Source organism: Myotis daubentonii, chromosome X (genome assembly GCF_963259705.1).
Source record: "Myotis daubentonii chromosome X, mMyoDau2.1, whole genome shotgun sequence".
NCBI lineage: Eukaryota > Metazoa > Chordata > Mammalia > Chiroptera > Vespertilionidae > Myotis > Myotis daubentonii.
The window spans coordinates 129482061-129500633 of record NC_081861.1 but is presented as its reverse complement, the minus strand read 5'-3'; the positions used below and the strand labels follow the sequence as shown (position 1 = coordinate 129500633).

The 18573-nt window shown below is 39.8% G+C and overlaps 1 protein-coding gene across 2 annotated transcripts in view; it reads left to right on the top strand.

Annotated features, from left to right (window-relative positions):
- PPEF1 (protein phosphatase with EF-hand domain 1) overlaps window positions 1–18573 on the top strand; it is a 118562-nt gene that overhangs the window by 50724 nt on the left and 49265 nt on the right. For both annotated transcript variants that reach the window (XM_059678998.1, XM_059678997.1), the window contains exons 9-11: window positions 4975–5102; window positions 8162–8222; window positions 16999–17162. In XM_059678998.1, coding sequence (XP_059534981.1) covers window positions 4975–5102; window positions 8162–8222; window positions 16999–17162 — 353 coding nt within the window. The remainder of the gene's footprint in view (window positions 1–4974; window positions 5103–8161; window positions 8223–16998; window positions 17163–18573) is intronic.

Genomic DNA, 18573 nt, shown 5'->3' with positions numbered 1-18573 from the left:
CTGATGAGTGATGTGACCCCAAACAGGTTATTTCTGAACCTTAGTTTCCTTATCTGTAAAATGAAGATAACTTCATAGGATTGTTGAGTGGACTAATCAAATCAAATCATCCATATAAAGCACCTAGCAGTGCCTATCACCACAAGGCAAATGCTCTGAATGTATCCTTCATTTTGCTCATAGACCTCCTACATAGGTATCTAGCGTCTTGTGAAATACCATGATAATGATCACCACCAAAGGAAATAATCCATTAAGGAATAACAGAAAAAAAAAAGTTTGGCAATAGAGAAACCACTTGTGCCAGACACAAAAAATTGGCCAGGTAACTTATTAAACCTATGCCGTTGCTTCCTTCTAGAAACCAAAAATAGAAGACCTTTGTGACACAAGGCTATTTATTATAGCTTTTATTTTTGTCTTTTTCTGCATGGAGTTAATGTGATGGGGAAGCCCTATCACACCATGAAGCAGCAGGACCAGAAGCAGATCTAAGCTGTCCAGTGAGTTTGGAACTGGACAACACAGATATTTTCTTCTATGGGCAGGGTTGGGAGTTATGGAGTCAGTGCCCCACCCCTGGAGGAGGGTGTATATCTGGGCTCTACCCTTTGCCATTTTGGAGGTTTCTGCTCCAGAGGAGAGTCCTAAGCTGGCTAGAGTGCCCGGCAGTGGTGAAGTTTTAGAAGTCTGATGTTGCTATGCCATTCCTGCTCTGCCTCTCCTTCCCTCTTCTCGAGAGGGTGCTGGGAGAATTCTATGCCCAAGGCACAGCAGTACCTTAGTAAGCGGCATTGATGCTCAGGATCAAAGTCCGTTTTATCAGCCACTGTCCAAGTACTCAAGATCCCAATGTGGGACTCTAGTAAGGGCCTGAGCTGGAGTACTCAGGGCCTAAGCTGGACCTACTTTTTCCACTGCCATGGGACTAGCTCATCAGGCAGGGTTTAGTCAGGAGGCAGAAACCAAGAGTGGTTTGAATAGAGAGAACTGAATGTAAGCAACTGTCAGCTAGGAATCAAGTTGTTACTAGGTAACTGAAAGAGTCCCTGAAAAAAAACTTGAGTGGAGGGGGGGGGGGGCGGTCAAGCGGGGATGGGAGGAGACATATGTAAAATTTTAGACAATAAATATAAAGAAAAAGAACTTGAATGTATGTGGAGGTAACAACTGCAGGAATGTTACCACCTCTAGGGCTGAGAGAACAATGGGGAAAGATTGAAATTATTAAAATTTAGAAACTTGGAGGAGGATTCCTGCAGAACTGAAACTCTGACCTTTGAGAATGGGGGCTGCTCAACTGGTACCCGTGTCTCTGAGGGGCTGCCATGAGGCTGGCTTTACAAGTGCTGGGTAAACTACAAATTGGATCCAATGGCTACAACAAGGAGAATCTGTGGGGGCAAAGAGCACTTGCTAGGCTATACTAACAGGAACAGGAAGAAGTGTGTCCCCTGTCCCTCCTCTAACCTCAACAGGCCCTATTGACAGAGCCAAACATGGAGCAATTGGCAAAGTGGAAATGTGGCCTGCAGAGTCCCAGCTTCCAGTACTAGCAAGCTGACTGAAGTAGAGAAGCATGGGGTGAGAGATGATAATTTAGTAAGTGTCCTTCATGTTTGGTGTAGAGGCTCAGGTATAGGAATACAAGCCCAAACAGAGATGGTGGATTCCTAAGTGGGGGCCAAGGTGGCTCAGCTTATTGACTTTGGAGTAGAAGAGGAAGTGCAAGCGGGAACTGAGCATGACTGTTTCCCTTGCAAGTCCCAGTACCCACATCCACTAGTAAAAGATCGCCCATGAATGTACTGTGTGCTTACCAAACAAAATAACAACTCCTCCCCTTGGTGAGTGGGCTGTGGTCCCAGCAAGGCAGATATGGGAGAGGAGACTTAGATGACCTTTTTCTCCTTGTGGGGGAGGAGTAGAAGTAGTAGTATATGTAATGTGTCTGGCTTAGAGCTAGGCACATAGTAGGCACTCAATAAATGGTGGCCATTAGTCAAGGAAGGAAAGGTACAAATAGATTAGGAAATGAAGTAGCTGGCTATATATTGTGGAGAGAGCCCAGGACTTTGAAGACCTGAATCCATACTAAGTGAATGACTTGAGCAAGATCCTTGCCTCTCTAAACTTGAAGTTTCTGTATGTGTAACATGGAGATTGTAATACTTGGGACTAATCTATAATAATAAAAGTGTAATATGCTAATTAGACCAGACATCCTTCTGGATGTCCTTCCATCCTTCCTGACGAAGCTGGGGCTTCTAAGGAAGCCTGGGTCCCAGGTGCCAGAGGGAAGCCGGTGCTGGCAGCTGGGGGAAGGAAGGCCTACTCTTGCACGAATTTCATGCATCAGGCCTCTAGTGTCTTATAACAGACCTTAACATATGGAAGCTATTTTGTTCAATTATCAATTGTAGAAATAATAAGCTTGATTATTTATTACTAGAGGCCCGGTGCACGACTTTGTGCATGAGTGGGGTCCCTCAGCCTGGCTGGTGATTGAGGTCTATTGGGGGGCCAGCTGGCTGGGGAGAGGGGCCCCGGGAGATTGGCCAGCTGGCCCCCCCGATCAGGGCCTATGGGGGGGCAGCAGGGTGGGGAGAGGGGCCTCAGGAGGCTGGCTGGGCGGGAGGGGGAGGGGCCGTGTGAGGTTGGCTGTGGAAACACACTGACTACCCGGGGGAAGCTCCTGCGTTGAGTGTCTGCCCCCTGGTGGTCAGTGCACATCATAGTGACTGGTTAACCTGTCATTCTGGTCATTCCAGTTGTTAGGTCTTAATGGTTGCTTAGGCTTTTATATATGTAGGTTGATGTTGTTAATAGTAAATAGAAAGAGGTCATTTATTTCACTTCATAATTGTGCAGATGAAGAAACTGAGACACAGAAAAAGGTCAATAGCTCTATGCAGGTTAAGAGCTTGGGCTATGGGGTCAGTGAGATGTTGATTCAATTCCTGCTGTCCATTTCCATTTATTGGCTAAATGACCGTAAGTAAGTTAGTCTCTCTCAGCTTCACAGTGTGGCAAGGACTGCAGGAATGAATCTGTTGCTTGACCCTCAGTAAGTAGGACTAGAACATTGTGCTTGGTGAACAGAAAACACTTAGGTGAGGATTGGTTGGTCATGACAGTCACTGTTCCACAGAACAGATCTTTCAGATTACTGTCCAGAAGGATATGGTAAGAACATGAGATTTCAGCCATGATATTACAAACTATTTGCTTTGCAACATTGAACAAGTTACTCGATTTCTTCTCCCTGTGGTTTTTCCCTATAAAGATTTTGATACTTGACCTTATGTCTATTTCCTGGGGTTTTCTAAAAGCTGAGTAATGAAATGAGAGTCTCTGAAACCCAAGAGCCTTGAGGGAGCTCATAAATAAACACCCTCAGATGATTAGTGTCTACTTGGTGTATCACAGCAGTACTAAACTAAACATACTGGGACTAGAGGCTGGATTTCTGCTTTCAAAACTCAAATTGTTCTCATTTTAGTCAACTCTTAATTTTTATGTGCTAACGGAAAAATTACAGCATAAATAAAAAGAGCCAGCTGATGTTGATTGCTCTTAACTCTAAAACTTGAGGAAGGCATAAGAGACTATGTTTTAATCTCATCTTTCACCTGATCTCTTTCTATGAAGGTACAGGATAGTTCAAAGGCTACCAGAAGAGAGTCAGTGTGTCTGAATAATCCACAAAGAAGAGAGACCTTACCACTATAGTTGCCATTTATTTAGCATGTGCTTTATGTTAGTCATTTAGCTAAACTCTTTACCTGTAGTATCTCATTTTGTCCTTACAGTAACTCTATGCAGAGGGAGGTGTGTTCATTTCATCCATTGCTTGTCAATTGACTATCAGGTGTAGAAGGTGGAGTGAATCATACTTCTTAATTCATTGTGCATTGTTATCATTGGCTTGTGCAAGACCCTTTCTTATGTTAATTAATTTGCTTACTCCCTTTTGCCCATGTACCTGATGGTCACCCTCCCCATAAATAACCAATTATTATTTTTAGTAATATATACAAAGTATTACTTTGTATATACTCTTATGAAATGTATATTGTGGTTTTGTGTATGTGTATTTTAAATTTATATAAAGTGGTATCATGTTATATTTCATTCTGTCTTTAAGTTTTTAATAACTGTTCTAACTGAAGCACAATTTTTTTAAGACCCATTCATGTTACTATGGGTTTATTGAATCTATTGCTTCCACTGTGGCATAAGACTCTATAGGTGCATCCACCACAGTTACACATTCTCTGTCCTAGCAATAGACAGTTGGCTGTGTTGGTGTCAAACTTCCTATTGCCACAAAGAAGCACTGTATCGCCATATGTCTCCCTAATGGACTGTGTGACAATTGCTTTGGGGTATATAGTGAAGAACGGAATTGCTACTTCATAGGGCATACATAGACTTTATATGCTTAAATATTGCCGTAGGTAAGTGCTATTATCCCCATTTTACAGATAAGGGAACTGAGTCTTTGAGAGTTTTAATAACTTACCCAAAGTCACATAGACGGTAATTAGCAGAGCTGGGATTCAAATTCAGGTAGTCTTGCTCCAAAAATATTCATGCCACTATTCCATGAATATTTGAGACAAGGACATTTTATAAAAACATGAGGGTAAATCTCATTGATTGTATTTTTTATGTGTGTAGAACCGAGGAATCCAGGTGAACTGACTACAGTGGGGCCTTGACTTATGAGTGTCCCGACTAACGAGTTTTTTGAGATACCAGCTGTCTCTCGGCCATATTTTGCATTGAGTTGATAGAGTAATTTGAGTTAACGAGCTCCTTAATGAGCTCCTTAACGAGCTTGTTCTCGGAACGAATTAAACTAATAAGTCAAGGCCCCACTGTATTTTTCCCCCTGAAGCACCTTCTTACCCCCATCATAGCTGCATAGTAACTGTTTTTCTTTGACTTTTGTGTCCTGTGTGTCTGCAGCAATAAGAGCTGCACTGATTATCCAAAATTGGTACCGAGGTTACAGAGCTCGGTTGAAGACCAGACAACGTTATGCTCTCACCATCTTCCAGTCCATTGAATATGCCGATGAACAAGGCCAATTACAGGTCTGTTTTGTAAGCTTGTCTCTTATTTTGGTAAACTGCTTCTCTTTACCCCTTGTTATTGAAAGAATGACTGGTTGGGACCATTTTAAGCTGAGAAACCTTAGTGAAAGGCTTTAATAGAAGATATAGTGACATTGTCTTGGAACTAGCTGTTGAGAGAGGGCGTATGATTTGGGATGAGGATGGTATTTTTCAATTCTGAAGTTCACATTTTTAAGAGGGCTGCCAGATACCTAGTTGACTAATAAAAATGGCTTTATTCTATTTTTGGGGACGTGTCCCAGTAGGAAGTTGTTACTTTATGAAGAAAAAATAACATTTTATGGTGTTAAAAACTGGAAGAATTTCCTGGGAACGAACCTATGAAAGTTCTAGAAGAATATATAGATGGGTGAGGAAGGCTTTTTTCAAGCTTGCAAAAAACCCCACAATATATAAATTAAACTTTAATGCTTATTGATGAAAAAAGTACTTTTTTAAAAAAATATATTTTATTGATTTTTTACAGAGAGGAAGGGAGAGAGATAGTCAGAAACATCGATGAGAGAGATACATTGATCAGCTGCCTCCACATCTCCCACTGGGGATGTGCCCGCAACCCAGGTACACGCCCCTGACCGGAATCGAACCTGGGACCCCTCAGTCCGCAGGCCGATGCTCCATCCACTGAGCCAAACCGGCCTCCGCAAAAAAAGTACTTTTTAGTAATAAAAATATCTTAGAAAGATGTCCAATGTAATTGTTAATGAAAAAAATCAGTTTGTAGGACAGAATGTAGAGTTTTATCCCATATATATGAAAGAAAATTAAACATACAGCAGAAGTCTGGGAAAAGCTATACTGTGAAGTGTTTCCAGTGATTATTTCTGGGGACAGGAGTGGGAATGGATGGGAGAGGAATTCTCATTTTCATTCTGTATTGTTTGTAGTTTTCAACAATCATATTTATATGTAAATGTATTACATTATCTTTAAAAATAATTAAGAAAATTTCAAAAAGTATCAAAGATATTGCTGGATTTATTCTTGGCAGTTATAAAAATGATATACTATGATTCAATCAGATTTTCCCTTTGCCTTGATTAGAAGCTCACAGTGTGAGCTGTCCTTTTAAGCACTGTGGAATGTAGTGATGAGTACAAAGGTAGAGTGAGCTCTCAAATTGGTATGCTTTATATGCACACATTCTAGTTTTAGTACATTCTTTAATATTGACTCTTTTTATAACAGATTTATTGAGATACAGTTCAGTTAAAGTGTAAAATTTAATGGCCTTTAGTATATACCCAAAATTGTAACCATCACCACAATAAATTGTAGAGCATTTTTATCACCCCGCCCCCCAAAAAAACCATTTATAGTCATTAGCAGTCACTCCCCATTTCTCCTTCTTCCCAGCTCCTGGCAACCACTAATCTGTTTTATGTCTTTATGAGTTTGCCTTTTCTCACCATTTCATATAAGTGGAATCACAGAAAATGTGATCCTTTTGGGTCTGACTTCTTTCACTTAGCATAATATCTTCAATGTTCATTCATATTGTAGTGTATATCAGTACTTCATTCCTTTTTATGGATAATATTCCATTGTATGGATTTCACACATTTTTTTATTCATTTCTCAGTGGATAGATCATTTGAGTTGTTTCTACTTTTTGGCTATTATAAATAATGCTGCTATGAATATTTGTGTGCAAGATTTTATGGGAACATATTCTCTTGGGTTTATACCTAGAAGTGGAATTGTTGGGTCATCTGGTAACTCTGTGTTTAACTTTTTGAGTAATTGCTAAATTGCTTTCCCAAGCAGCTGCACCATTTACATCCCCCCAGCAGTGTATGAGGGGTCCAATTTTGCCACATCTTTGACAACACTTGTTATTATCTGTCTTCTTTATTATAGCCATCCTAGTGTGGGTGCAGTGGTATTTCATTGTGGTTTCTATTAACTCTTGACAAACCCATCAACAGTATTAAACTTACACATTTTGATATTTGTGTGGAAAGCCGTCTCTGAACTCCCAGACCTACTCTCAGGTTGATAAGGTTCCTTCATGGTCACTCTTTATGGGTGACAGGGCTTGGAGAAGTTATTTGTGCTGTATAAATGCAGGTTTTTGCAGATAATTGGTAGGCATAGAGGCAGCATCTAGGTCAGTGATGGCGAACCTATGACAGGTGTTTCAGAGGTGACATGTGAACTCATTTTTTTGGTTGATTTTTATTTGTTAAATGGCATTTAAATATATAAAATAAATATCAAAAATATAAATCTTTGTTTTACTATGGTTGCAAATATCAAAAAAATTCTATATGTGACATGGCACCAGAGTTAAGTTAGGGTTTTTCAAAATGCTGACACGCCGAGCTCAAAAGGTTCACCATCACTGATCTAGGTGATGGTTGGAATGTTGGTGGGTTTCCATCTTTCCCTCCCTCTATCTTTCCTTATTTAATTTCCCAAATATATTTAACATTTAAGAGTATCCCTTAACTCTTCATCTCACTACCAAAAGGAAAATAAGAGATCATAATGAACAAAATTTAGTAGCTGAATTAGGTTGGTTTCCTAAAAGCAGAATCTGAGACAAGGATTCTGGTACAAGTGATTTCCTAAGAGTGTTCTCAGGAAAAATCTATAAGGAAGTGAGGAAAACAAGATTGGACAGGGGAAGAAACTAGGCAAAACTATGGTTTCTGGAGAAGCTTGACCTCAACCTGATCGCATTGGGAGCTTTGAAGTGCATCATGGTTTATCCCATGCAGTGGCAAGGGAACTGGGGGTCTAGGCTGTAATACCCTTGCTTCAGTTAGTCATTTTCTATGGGCAGCCTCCCAGGAGGACAGATATATGAAATCCTATGCAACTCTAGGGAAGGTACCTCTCATCTACCAAGGGCAGTCCTTGGGAGGAGGTGGGCAAGTAGAGATGGGACCTAGTGCAGCTGGGAGATGAGTGCCCTAGAAGGTTAAAGGGGACTTACATGAAACACCAATAGCATTTATTACAGTAGCTATTTGGGGTTCATTCATTGATTAATGTGTTTTTATTTTATCCAGTTATCCAATTTCTTTTCCTTCATGTTGGAAAACTACGTACATATACAAGAGAAAGATCCAAGTAAGTAAAATTTTAGTCTTTTGAAAAGCACTCATTAAATATTGAATTGTCCTCATCAAGGGATGTAAACTCTGAAGATAGGAGAACACTAAATAATTTAAAAGATGCCCACCTGCTAGTGCTCTATCCACTGAGCCAAACTGGCTAGAGCGATAACCCTTTTTATTTGTGGTCAGTTTTCTCTCTGTTGCTGTGTGGTAATACCTTTATTATGTATTAAGTTTCTATGAATATTAGCATCTGTTTTAGGGAATTTTTATTTTGAGCTTTTGTACTGTAAATGCTTTCTTGTCATTTGTTTTAAAATAAGAAAAATTTCTTTTTCCCTCTTATTAAGTTTGAGGATATTTATCATTCTAAAAAAAAAAAAAAAGATGCCCACCTGTTTCGTCTATGTGACACCAAACAACTGTGAAATCAGTTCAGGTGGCTTTTTTCCTCTCTGATGGGTAGCAACTAAATTGACCATTTAATCCAGCGGTTCTCAACCTGTGGGTCGCTACCCCTTTGGCGGTCGAACGACCCTTTCACAGGTGTCACCTAAGACCATCCTGCATATCAGATATTTGCATTACGATTCATAACAGTAGCAACATTACAGTTATGAAGTAGCAACGAAAATAATTTTATGGTTGGGTCACAACATGAGGAACTGTATTTAAAGGGCCAGAAGGTTGAGAATCACTGATTTAATCCTTTCACTTTCAAAAAACTGAATTAGGCTTCATTCAATGTTAATTTGTTTAATACCTTCTCTGAACTACCATTTATTGATGTACAGTAGTAGTATAGTAAGGAGGATCTTATTTTTTATCCATGAAATTTTTAAAAAATATTTGTATTGATTTAGAGAGGAAGGGAGAGAGAGATAGAAACATCAAAGATGAGAGAGAATAATTGATCAATTGCCCAACACTTGAGATTAAGCCCGAAACCTGTGCATGTGCCCTGACCAGGAATTGGACTGTGACCTTCTGGTTCATAGGTCGATGCTCAGCCAATGAACTACACCAGCCATGCTTTACATGAAACTTTTGTGCTGAGAGATAAAAATATATTGAGTATTTCATGAAACAGATCTTGGGAAAATGGTGGATTAAATACAGTTGGCTCCATCATATCTCTGTCTTCTGCATAGATGTCTAGAGACAGACAACATAGGTATGGTTAAAAACTGATTTTAAAATAATAGTTTTTCACAAGGCATGTATTTCTCCTTCAAATTAAAATCTGTCTGTTATTTGCAAGGTAGATGCTAGACTTTAAAACTTTTTTCTTCAATTTGGGGCAACCAATTTTTTATTCTAATTTAAACTGTTTATGGTATCTAAGAGCATATTTTAAATAACTTAGTGAACACCCGTCAAAGTGGCAAAAGAATGGTGGTTTAATGGCATGCTTTGAGCTAAGTACATATGTATGAAACTAATTAAAGTGTTTAATGACCTATGGAAGCTTTTTGAATGGTGGAATAGCCAAACTTGAGGAGTGGGAGTGGGTGTAAGTAGGTATTTTGGCATTTTCTTTCTTTTAGATAATTGCAATTATCTAAAAGAGAGTTATTTCATGTTCTTTGTCAAAAATATTTTTGAGAGGAAATATAATAATGATGAAATGAAGCAGCATTCTTTCTGCTAATGACCTAATATTTCTGTTCAGCCTATGCATCAGAATTGCTTATGGAGATTCATAGCCACAGGTGGCTGGGTTCCAGCCTAGGTATATTTACTCAGTCTCTGATTTTAAAAAAAATTATATTTACAAAATTCTGCGGGTGATTTAAAAATATATTTAAAATTTTATCAAAGAAGGGACAGTGGCTTAATTTTCTTGTGTAAACTTTACATTACAGAAAAGTACACAAATCATAAGTATATGACAATAGATTTTCTGAAAGTAAACAAACCCTTATAACCTGCACCCAGAACAAGAAATAAAACATTAAAACCACAGAATCCCCACTGTCCTCTCCAATCATTACCCACCCCCCTCATCACTATTTTTCTCACTTCTACATCCCAGATTAATTTTGCTTGTTTTTGAAATTCTCTAATTAAATGGAAGCATAGAATGTTGAGTCTGGCTTCTTTTACATAACTTATAGTATTTGTGAGAGTCATCTATGTTGATGCAGTTTGGTCATTCTTATTGCTGAATAATATTCCATATTTATTAATATGCCAAAATTTATTCATTCTACTGTTTATAGAATTTTGAGTTGTTTTCAGTTTTGGTAATTTAAATGTTACTTACTGCTATGCATATTCTTGTACATGTGCATTTTGGTAAACATATATATTCTTTTCTTTTGTTAAGTACTCATTTTCAGTTATCTTTTGCTACATAACAACCACCCCAGAATTTAGTGGCTTTAAAACAACAGCCATTTTATTGCTTATGATTCTGTGGGTCAGGCATTTGAACAGGGCTCAGTGGGGATGACTTGTCGTTGTTTCAGATGGTATCAGTTGGGCTCACTCAAGCCATCTGGGTGGCACAGGAAGGTCCAAATGGTTTTACATGCCTGGGACTTTTTGGTGTTAGCTATGAACTTGGACACCTTAAACTCTTCATGCAGCCTGTCTGTCCAATAGGATATCCTGAATTTCTTTACATGGCAGCTGGATTCCAAGAGATCAAAGGCATAAACTGCAAGGCCTTTTAAGGTCTATGCCAGCCGTGGGCAAACTATGGCCCGCGGGCCGGATCCGGCCCGTTTGAAATGAATAAAACTATTGAAAAAAAAGACCGTACCCCTTTATGTAATGACTAGGGGCCCGGTGCACGAAATTCGTGCACTGTGTGTGTGTGTGTGTGGGGAGTGTCCCTCAGCCCAGCCTGCCCCCTCTCACATATTGGGAGCCCTCAGGCGTTGACCCCCATCACCCTCCAATCGCAGGATCAGCCCCTTGCCCAGGCCTGACGCCTCTGACAGAGGCGTCAGGCCTGGGCAGGGGACCCTCATTTCCCCCCATCACTGGTTCTGCCCCCAGCCCCCTCCGATTGCTGGCTCTGCCCCTTGCCCAGGCCTGATGCCTCAGCCAGAGGCGTAGACCCCCATCACCCTCCAATTGCCTGATCGGCCCCTTGCCCAGGCCTGACGCCTCCGCCAGAGGTGTCAGGACAGGGGACCCCCATCTCCCCCCCGATCACTGGCTCTGGCCCCCACCCAGGCCTGGGGCCTCTAGCCCAGGAATCATGCCTGGGCAGGGGACCTCCATCTCCCTCTGATCGCTTGCTCCACCCCCTGCCCAAGCCTGATGCCTCTGACCCAGGCTTCAGGCCTGGGCAAGGGGACCATCATATCCCCCCAATCCCCGGCTCAGCCCCCCGCCCAGGCCTGATGCCTCGGCCAGAGGAGTTGACCCTCATCACCCTCTGATCACCAATCACCGGATCGGCCCCTTGACCAGGCCTGAGGCCTCCGGCAGAGGTGTCAGGCCTGGGCAGGGGACCCCCAGCTCCCCGCGGTTGCAGGCTCCGCCCCTGCCCAGGCCTAACGCCTCTGGCCTAGGCGTCCGGCTCGGGCAGCGGGGACCCACAGCTGCAGCGGCCCCATGATCGTGGGCTCCGCTTTAGGCCCAGGCAAGGGACCCCTAGCTCCTGGGACTGCCAGCTTCGACCGTGCCCAGCTCCCATCGCTGGCTCCACCCCTACTTCCTGCTATCACTGGCCAGGGTGGAAAAGGCACCTGATTCTCCGATCATGGCTGGGGGGCAGGGCAAAGGCGGCCCCAGGGCCGCCTTTGCCCTGCCCCCCCAGCTCTTAGCTCCCCCCTGGGTTTCCGATCACTGTCAGTGGCAGGGGGCTTCTTCCTGCTTTCCCTTTCGCCTCCCTGCATTGTGCCTACATATGCAAATTAACCGCCATCTTGTTGGCAGTTAACTGCCAATCATAGTTGGCAGTTAATTTGCATATAGCCCTGATTAGCCAATGAAAAGGGTATCGTCGTACACCAATTACCATTTTTCTCTTTTATTAGTGTAGATGTTTACTTTGAATTTATATTAGTTCACACAAACACTCCATCCATGTTTTGTTCCGGCCCTCCGGTCCAGTTTAAGAACCCATTGTGGCCCTGGAGTCAAAAAGTTTGCCCACCCCTGGATGCTCTGGAACACACACAAAATCAGTTCTGCCATCTTCTGTTTGTCAAAGCATGTCACAAGGCCAGCTGCAGATTCAAAGGGGGTAGGAAAGCTCCATCTCTTGCAGGGAGCAGCAGCAGCATTATATTGTAAAGGGATATGGATACAAGGAGGCATGTTTCAATGGGGATCATTACTATAAAGATATACCACAACTCAGGAGAAGAGTTGGATTATAGAGCATGCATATGTTCAGCTTTATTAGATACTGACAAAGTTTTACAAAGTTGTACCAAGTGATACTGCCACCAGTGTATGAAAGTCCCAGTTGTTCCATAGCCTCACCAACACTTGTAATTGTGTCTCCTTTTCATTTTAACCATTTGGTGAGTATGTAGTGGTATCACATTTCCACTTTAATGTGCATTTCCCTGGTGAGAAGTGAAATTGCTCACCGTTGTGGTATGTGTATCAGTCACATGCACATCCTGCTCAGTGAAGTGCCTGATCCAGTTTTTTGCCTATCTGTCTTTTTCTTAGCAATTTGTGTGAATTTTCTAAGTATTCTAATTATAAGAATATTGATCTTTGTTAGGTGAATGTATAATATCTTCTCCTAGTCTTTGTCTTTTACTACCCCATCCCAGTCTTTAAAAGGTCTTTTTTCATTAACAAATTTTTTATTTCATCGTAGTACAATTTTTTTTCTTTAGATTAGTGGTTTCTCTATCCTGTTTAAGAAATCTTTATATATATTCACACACACACACACACACACACACACACACACACATACATACAGGGTGTCCCCCCAAAATGTATACACACACTTTGAATAGTATACATTTTGGGGGACACCCTGTATGTACACACAGATACAGACACACACACACACAATCATTTGTGCAAAAATAAATACAGACTAAACCTACAGGATAAACAAGAAAGTAATGACATTGTTTACATACAGGTAATTGGGGATATGGGTGGGAGCAGGAAAGAAGGAATGGGAGAATGAGGATTGGGTAGAGGGATGAGGGAAGAGTGACATGTCTCTGAGTGTACTTTTTTGTAGTTCTGACTCTTAAAACCATGATAATGTTTCACATCCCTAAAAATATAATTAAAAACAGAAAGTGTACTATATGTGTGTATATGTTTCCAAAATGGAATACACACTGTGACAAAGGAACATGACTGTATTACAAATGATAACATAATCACCTGAAGGAGGTAGGGAAGAAAAAAGCCTAACCTAAGTAACATTGGAAAATAGCATCTTAACCATAACGTGCCTTGGTAAGGTTTAATTTTTACTTATCCTTCATGGGTTTTCTGAGCTTCTTGATATCTAAGTTATATTTTTTGTCAGATTTAGAAAATTTTCATCCATTAATTATTTAAAATATGTTTTTTTAAATCTAAATATATTTTTCTTTGTGAATCCTTCTGCTTTTAAACTTAGAAGGCCCTGAAATATTTAAAATGTGATTGCTATGCCTGTATTTTTAGATTTTTTAATGGTTTGACTTTTACAAAATTTAACACTTTATAAATTTTGAATGTTTTCATATTAAACTAAAAAAGGAAATTTTGATTCCTAGTGATTGAGAACAATTAAAAAAATACAACTACAAAGAAAATTTCAAATTAGTTAACCAATTTTTCCCAGACATTCATAATTTATCTTTTCACCATGATTTGTAGTACCTCCTTCATAATATATTTATTTTAAAAATGTGTAATAAGACATATTTCTGAGCCATCTATTCTCTTATACATCTCTCAATTATAGAGTGCTAGAATCATATTGATTTAATTATTGTATGTAGCAGAAAAAGAAATTTATAGATTGCTGCTGTATGTTGATTTTATTTAAATATTTTTCCAGCTTTATTGAAATATAAATGACACATAATGTTGTATAAGTTTACGGTGTACAATGTTACAGTTTTATTTATGTATTTATTGTGAAATGATTGCCACCATAAAGTTAGTTAACTTATTCACACCACTTCACTTAGTTACAATTTTATGTGTGTGTGTGTTGAGAACTTGCCCTAGCTGGTTTGGGTCAGTGAATAAAGCAACAGCCTGTGGACTGAACCATCCCTGGTTTGATTCTGGCCAAGGGCACATGCCTGGGTTGCAGGTTCAATCCCCAGTAGAAGACGAGCAGCCAATCAATGATTCTCTCTCATCATTGATGTCTCTCTCTCTCTCTCTCTCTCTCTCTCTCTCTCTCTCTCCCTCTCCCTTCCTCTCTGATATCAATAAAATATATTAAAAATAAAATAATAAAATATAAATGAATGACTAAATAAATAAATAAAATATACTCTCTTAGCAGGAAATATACACTAGAGCAGTGGTCGGCAAACTGCGGCTCGCAAGCCACATGCGGCTCTTTGGCCCCTTGAGTGTGGCTCTTCCACAAAATACCGACTTCTGTACATGGGCCACGAAGTTTCAATCGCACTGTACATGCGCACCCACATGTGGATTTTGTGAGAGCTGCATGTGGCTCGCGAGCCACAGTTTGCCGACCACTGCTAGAGTATTGTTAACGAGAGTCACCATGCTGTACATTACTGTAGGTTGCTCTCTAATGGCCCTCTTTGGTAGGAGGGTCCCAGACAAGCTCTAACTACACCTATTTGGCAAAAGTGCTCTGACCCCTAAGTAAGGTATATTTAGGGATACAACTACACTTCACATTTGAAGATCAATGGTTTTATTCTGAGGCACAGAGTATGTCGAGAACTCTGGGTGTTCCAAAGGTAAGAGGTGACCTGGAAGCAGATCTTTTCTGTGTCTTACTGCTTTAGTTGCTCAAAAGCAAGTCATAGGAATTGATGGAGAGACTCTACACATCAGTTCCAGTCTGCTTTTCCATATCAGTCCCCTCCCACAGGTAGATAGCCAAAGCTGCTATACATAGAATAGGTTTAATCAGAAACTGGTGGAAGTGGGAGTGGGGCAGAGTGTGTGGAAGTGTTGTTTTAACTTTTGTTTTTGCTTTCAACATTAGCCAAAATGTCCTATCAGACCAGGTACTATATAAATATAAATATAAATATAAATATAAATATAAATATAAATATAAATATATTCTTTTTCAATTACAATTTATATTCAATATCATTTTGTATTCATTTCAGAAGTATAGCATACTGGTTAGACAGTCATACAGGGGTGGGAAAAGTAGGTTCATAGTTGCCAGTACATAAAACAGTATTTTTATTCTTGTATTATATATTTTTCCATATGAATAACAATAAACCTACTTTTGCCCAGCCCTATATACTTTACAAAGTGTTCCTCCCAATATTTCCAGTACCCACCTGGCAAACATGTCTACTCTAAATATTCAAAATGATAGAAACTGCTTGCAGACAACTTCTGATTAATGACCTTAGTAGCAATTGAGTGTTAATGAATTGAAAAGTATGTCATCATCCTCTGTATCACTTATCTGTTACTATAATAATACTGTGTATTAAACAACCACAATAGTTCAGTGGCATGTAATAAACATTTCTTTTTGCTCATCAGTCTACAGATTAGCTGAGCACGTCTGCTGTTCTTAGCAGTCTTGATTTGGCAGTTTTATGGGTTTTGGGTGGAGTTCGCTTCGCTGTGTCTGGAGGTCTGCGGGATGGCAGCTGATCTAGGACGGCCTTGGCTAGGGTGACTCAGCTCTGCTCCCTATGGTGTTGGAGCTTTTAGTAGGCTAGCCAGGGCTTCATAGTAGTGGCATGGTTTCAAAAGCGGAGCATGGAAACAAACAAGTCCTTGTGAGGCCTTGGCTTGGAACTGGTATGTAACACTTCCACCACTTTCTTTAGGCCAACACAAGTCACGAACCAGCTTCAAGGGCTGGGGAAATAGAATCTTCAAAATCACATTAAAAAGGGCATGGCCAGAGTTTGGGATAGAGAATTGGGATCACTGTTATAATCAAACTGTGATATCCCCTTTCATCTTTACCCATCTGATTTGGCCGGATTTCTGTTCTTGAGCTGATCATTTTATGGGCAATCTAGCAAGAAAGGGACACTGGATCTCAGCATCTACTGAAATGAACAGTGTGTCTCTGAGAGAGAGGGCCTTTGGAATTTGTGCCGATGGTTTGTCATCTTACTTTATCTGCTTTGTTACCAAAAAGAAAATCATGTCAGAAAATTTGTTTTTATGTGAAGAGGGAGACAAATCAATTACAACTAAGTAAAATTTGAAGTGTTTAACGGGGAAAATTAAATGTTGCAGTTTAATTTTCTGTATATCATGAATAGTAGCAGATATTTAAACCAAATATAATGCATTGTTATGTTTTCAACACTATTTGTAAAAATCTGAGATGTAAGAATAGACAAAAAAAAATGTAGAGTTAGAGCTTCAGAGCATCAAAATACCGTGAGTGATTAGTTTTCCCTGTGCTTATCCCTCCATTCCCTACTGATGAACTTACTGATTTGGTAAAATGTCCACCCAGGAAGGGATGATGGTGATTCTTGTGCATGTACCTACTGGTTTCAGAACAAATCATTCCTCATGGTTATATGTGGGATATCACGGTATTCATAACATTTAGCACAGTGTATTACATAGGCTAGACATTCAAGAAGGTATTTATTTTATTTAAGTATGGGAATGTTGATTTTTGCCACCCTTTCTGTTTTTTCCAGCTTTAGTAAATCGGCTGTTTGGTTGCGCCCCCCAGGACGACAGGGGTAGACAGGAATGTATAGGGATAATAGAGGTCCCAGAATCGTATAGTGGCCCTCGGCTGCAATTTCCACTCAATACTAATTCTCTTACTATAATGATTGAGGCCTTTAAGAAGCAGCAGGTAAGTGGAAGTATCTATACTGCCTCGATTCTTCATAAAGTGTTCAATGACTATTTGTTGAATGAGTGAATGAAAACGCTACAGCAGAAATGCATTCCCTTGAGGAAAACCTTCACATCAAGTGAAAGCTACCCTGCGCTTTGCTTAACCCACTGAAAGAAGTATCCTCAGGTACACAGAAACCTCCTCTGTCCATTGCTTATGGCATTTCCTTTTTCTTTTTCTGAGATATAATTCACCATAAAATTCACCATTTAAAGTATATTATTTAGTGGTTTTTAATATACTCACAAGATTGTGCAACCAATACCAGTAGCTAATTCCAGAACATATTCATCACCCAAAAAGAAATGTCATACCCATTACTATTCCTTTCTCCCCCACCCCTGGCAACCACTGTTATACTTTCTGTCTTTATGTATTTGTCTATTCCAGATATTTCATACAAATGAAATCATATAATATATGGCTTTTTGTGTCTGACTTCTTTAATCTAGCATAATGTTTTTAAGGCTCATTCATGTCTCAGCATGTTTAGTTACTTCTTTTACTTTTATGGCTGACTAATATTCTATTGTATGGCTATACTATTTTTGTTTATCAATTTATCAATAGATGGACTTTTGAATTTTTTCTACCTTTTGGCTATTATGAACAATGTTGCTATGAGCATATGTATAAGTTTTTGCATGAACATTTGTTTTCATTTCTCTTGAGTATATACCTACCTAGGAGTGGAATTGCTGGGTCATATGGTTACTCTATATTTTCATTTTTGAGGAATTTCCAAACCATTTTCTGCAACTGCACCATTTTACATTCCTGGGTTCAGATTTCTCCAATTAATTCTGCCAGCACTTATTATTTTCTGTTTCTTTTAATTTTTATTATAACCATCTTAGCTGTGTGTGAGGTGGTATCTCCTTGTGGGTTTGATTTGCATTTCCCTGATGACTAAAGATGTTGAGCACCTTTTCATGTTTATTGGACATTTTTATACAGTTTTTGGAGAAACGTCTATTCAGATCCATTGCCTTCTTTAAAATCAGATTATTTCTCTATTTATTATTCAGTTGTAGGAGTTCTTTATATATTCTGGATACATATCCCTTATCAGTACATGGTTTGCAAATATTTTCTCACATTTTAAGGTTGTCTTTATATATATATATATATTTCAGAGAGGAAGGGAGAAGAAGAGAGAGAAATATCAATGATGAGAGAGAATCATCAATCGACTGCCTCCTGCATGCCCCCCCCCCCCACTGGGGATCAAGCCTGCAACCTGGGCATGTGCCCTGATGGGGAATCAAACCATGACCTCCTGGTTCATGGGTCTATGCTCAACCATTGGGCAACGCCAGCTGGGCTTTTTCACTTTTTTGATAACGTCCTTTGATTCACAAAATTT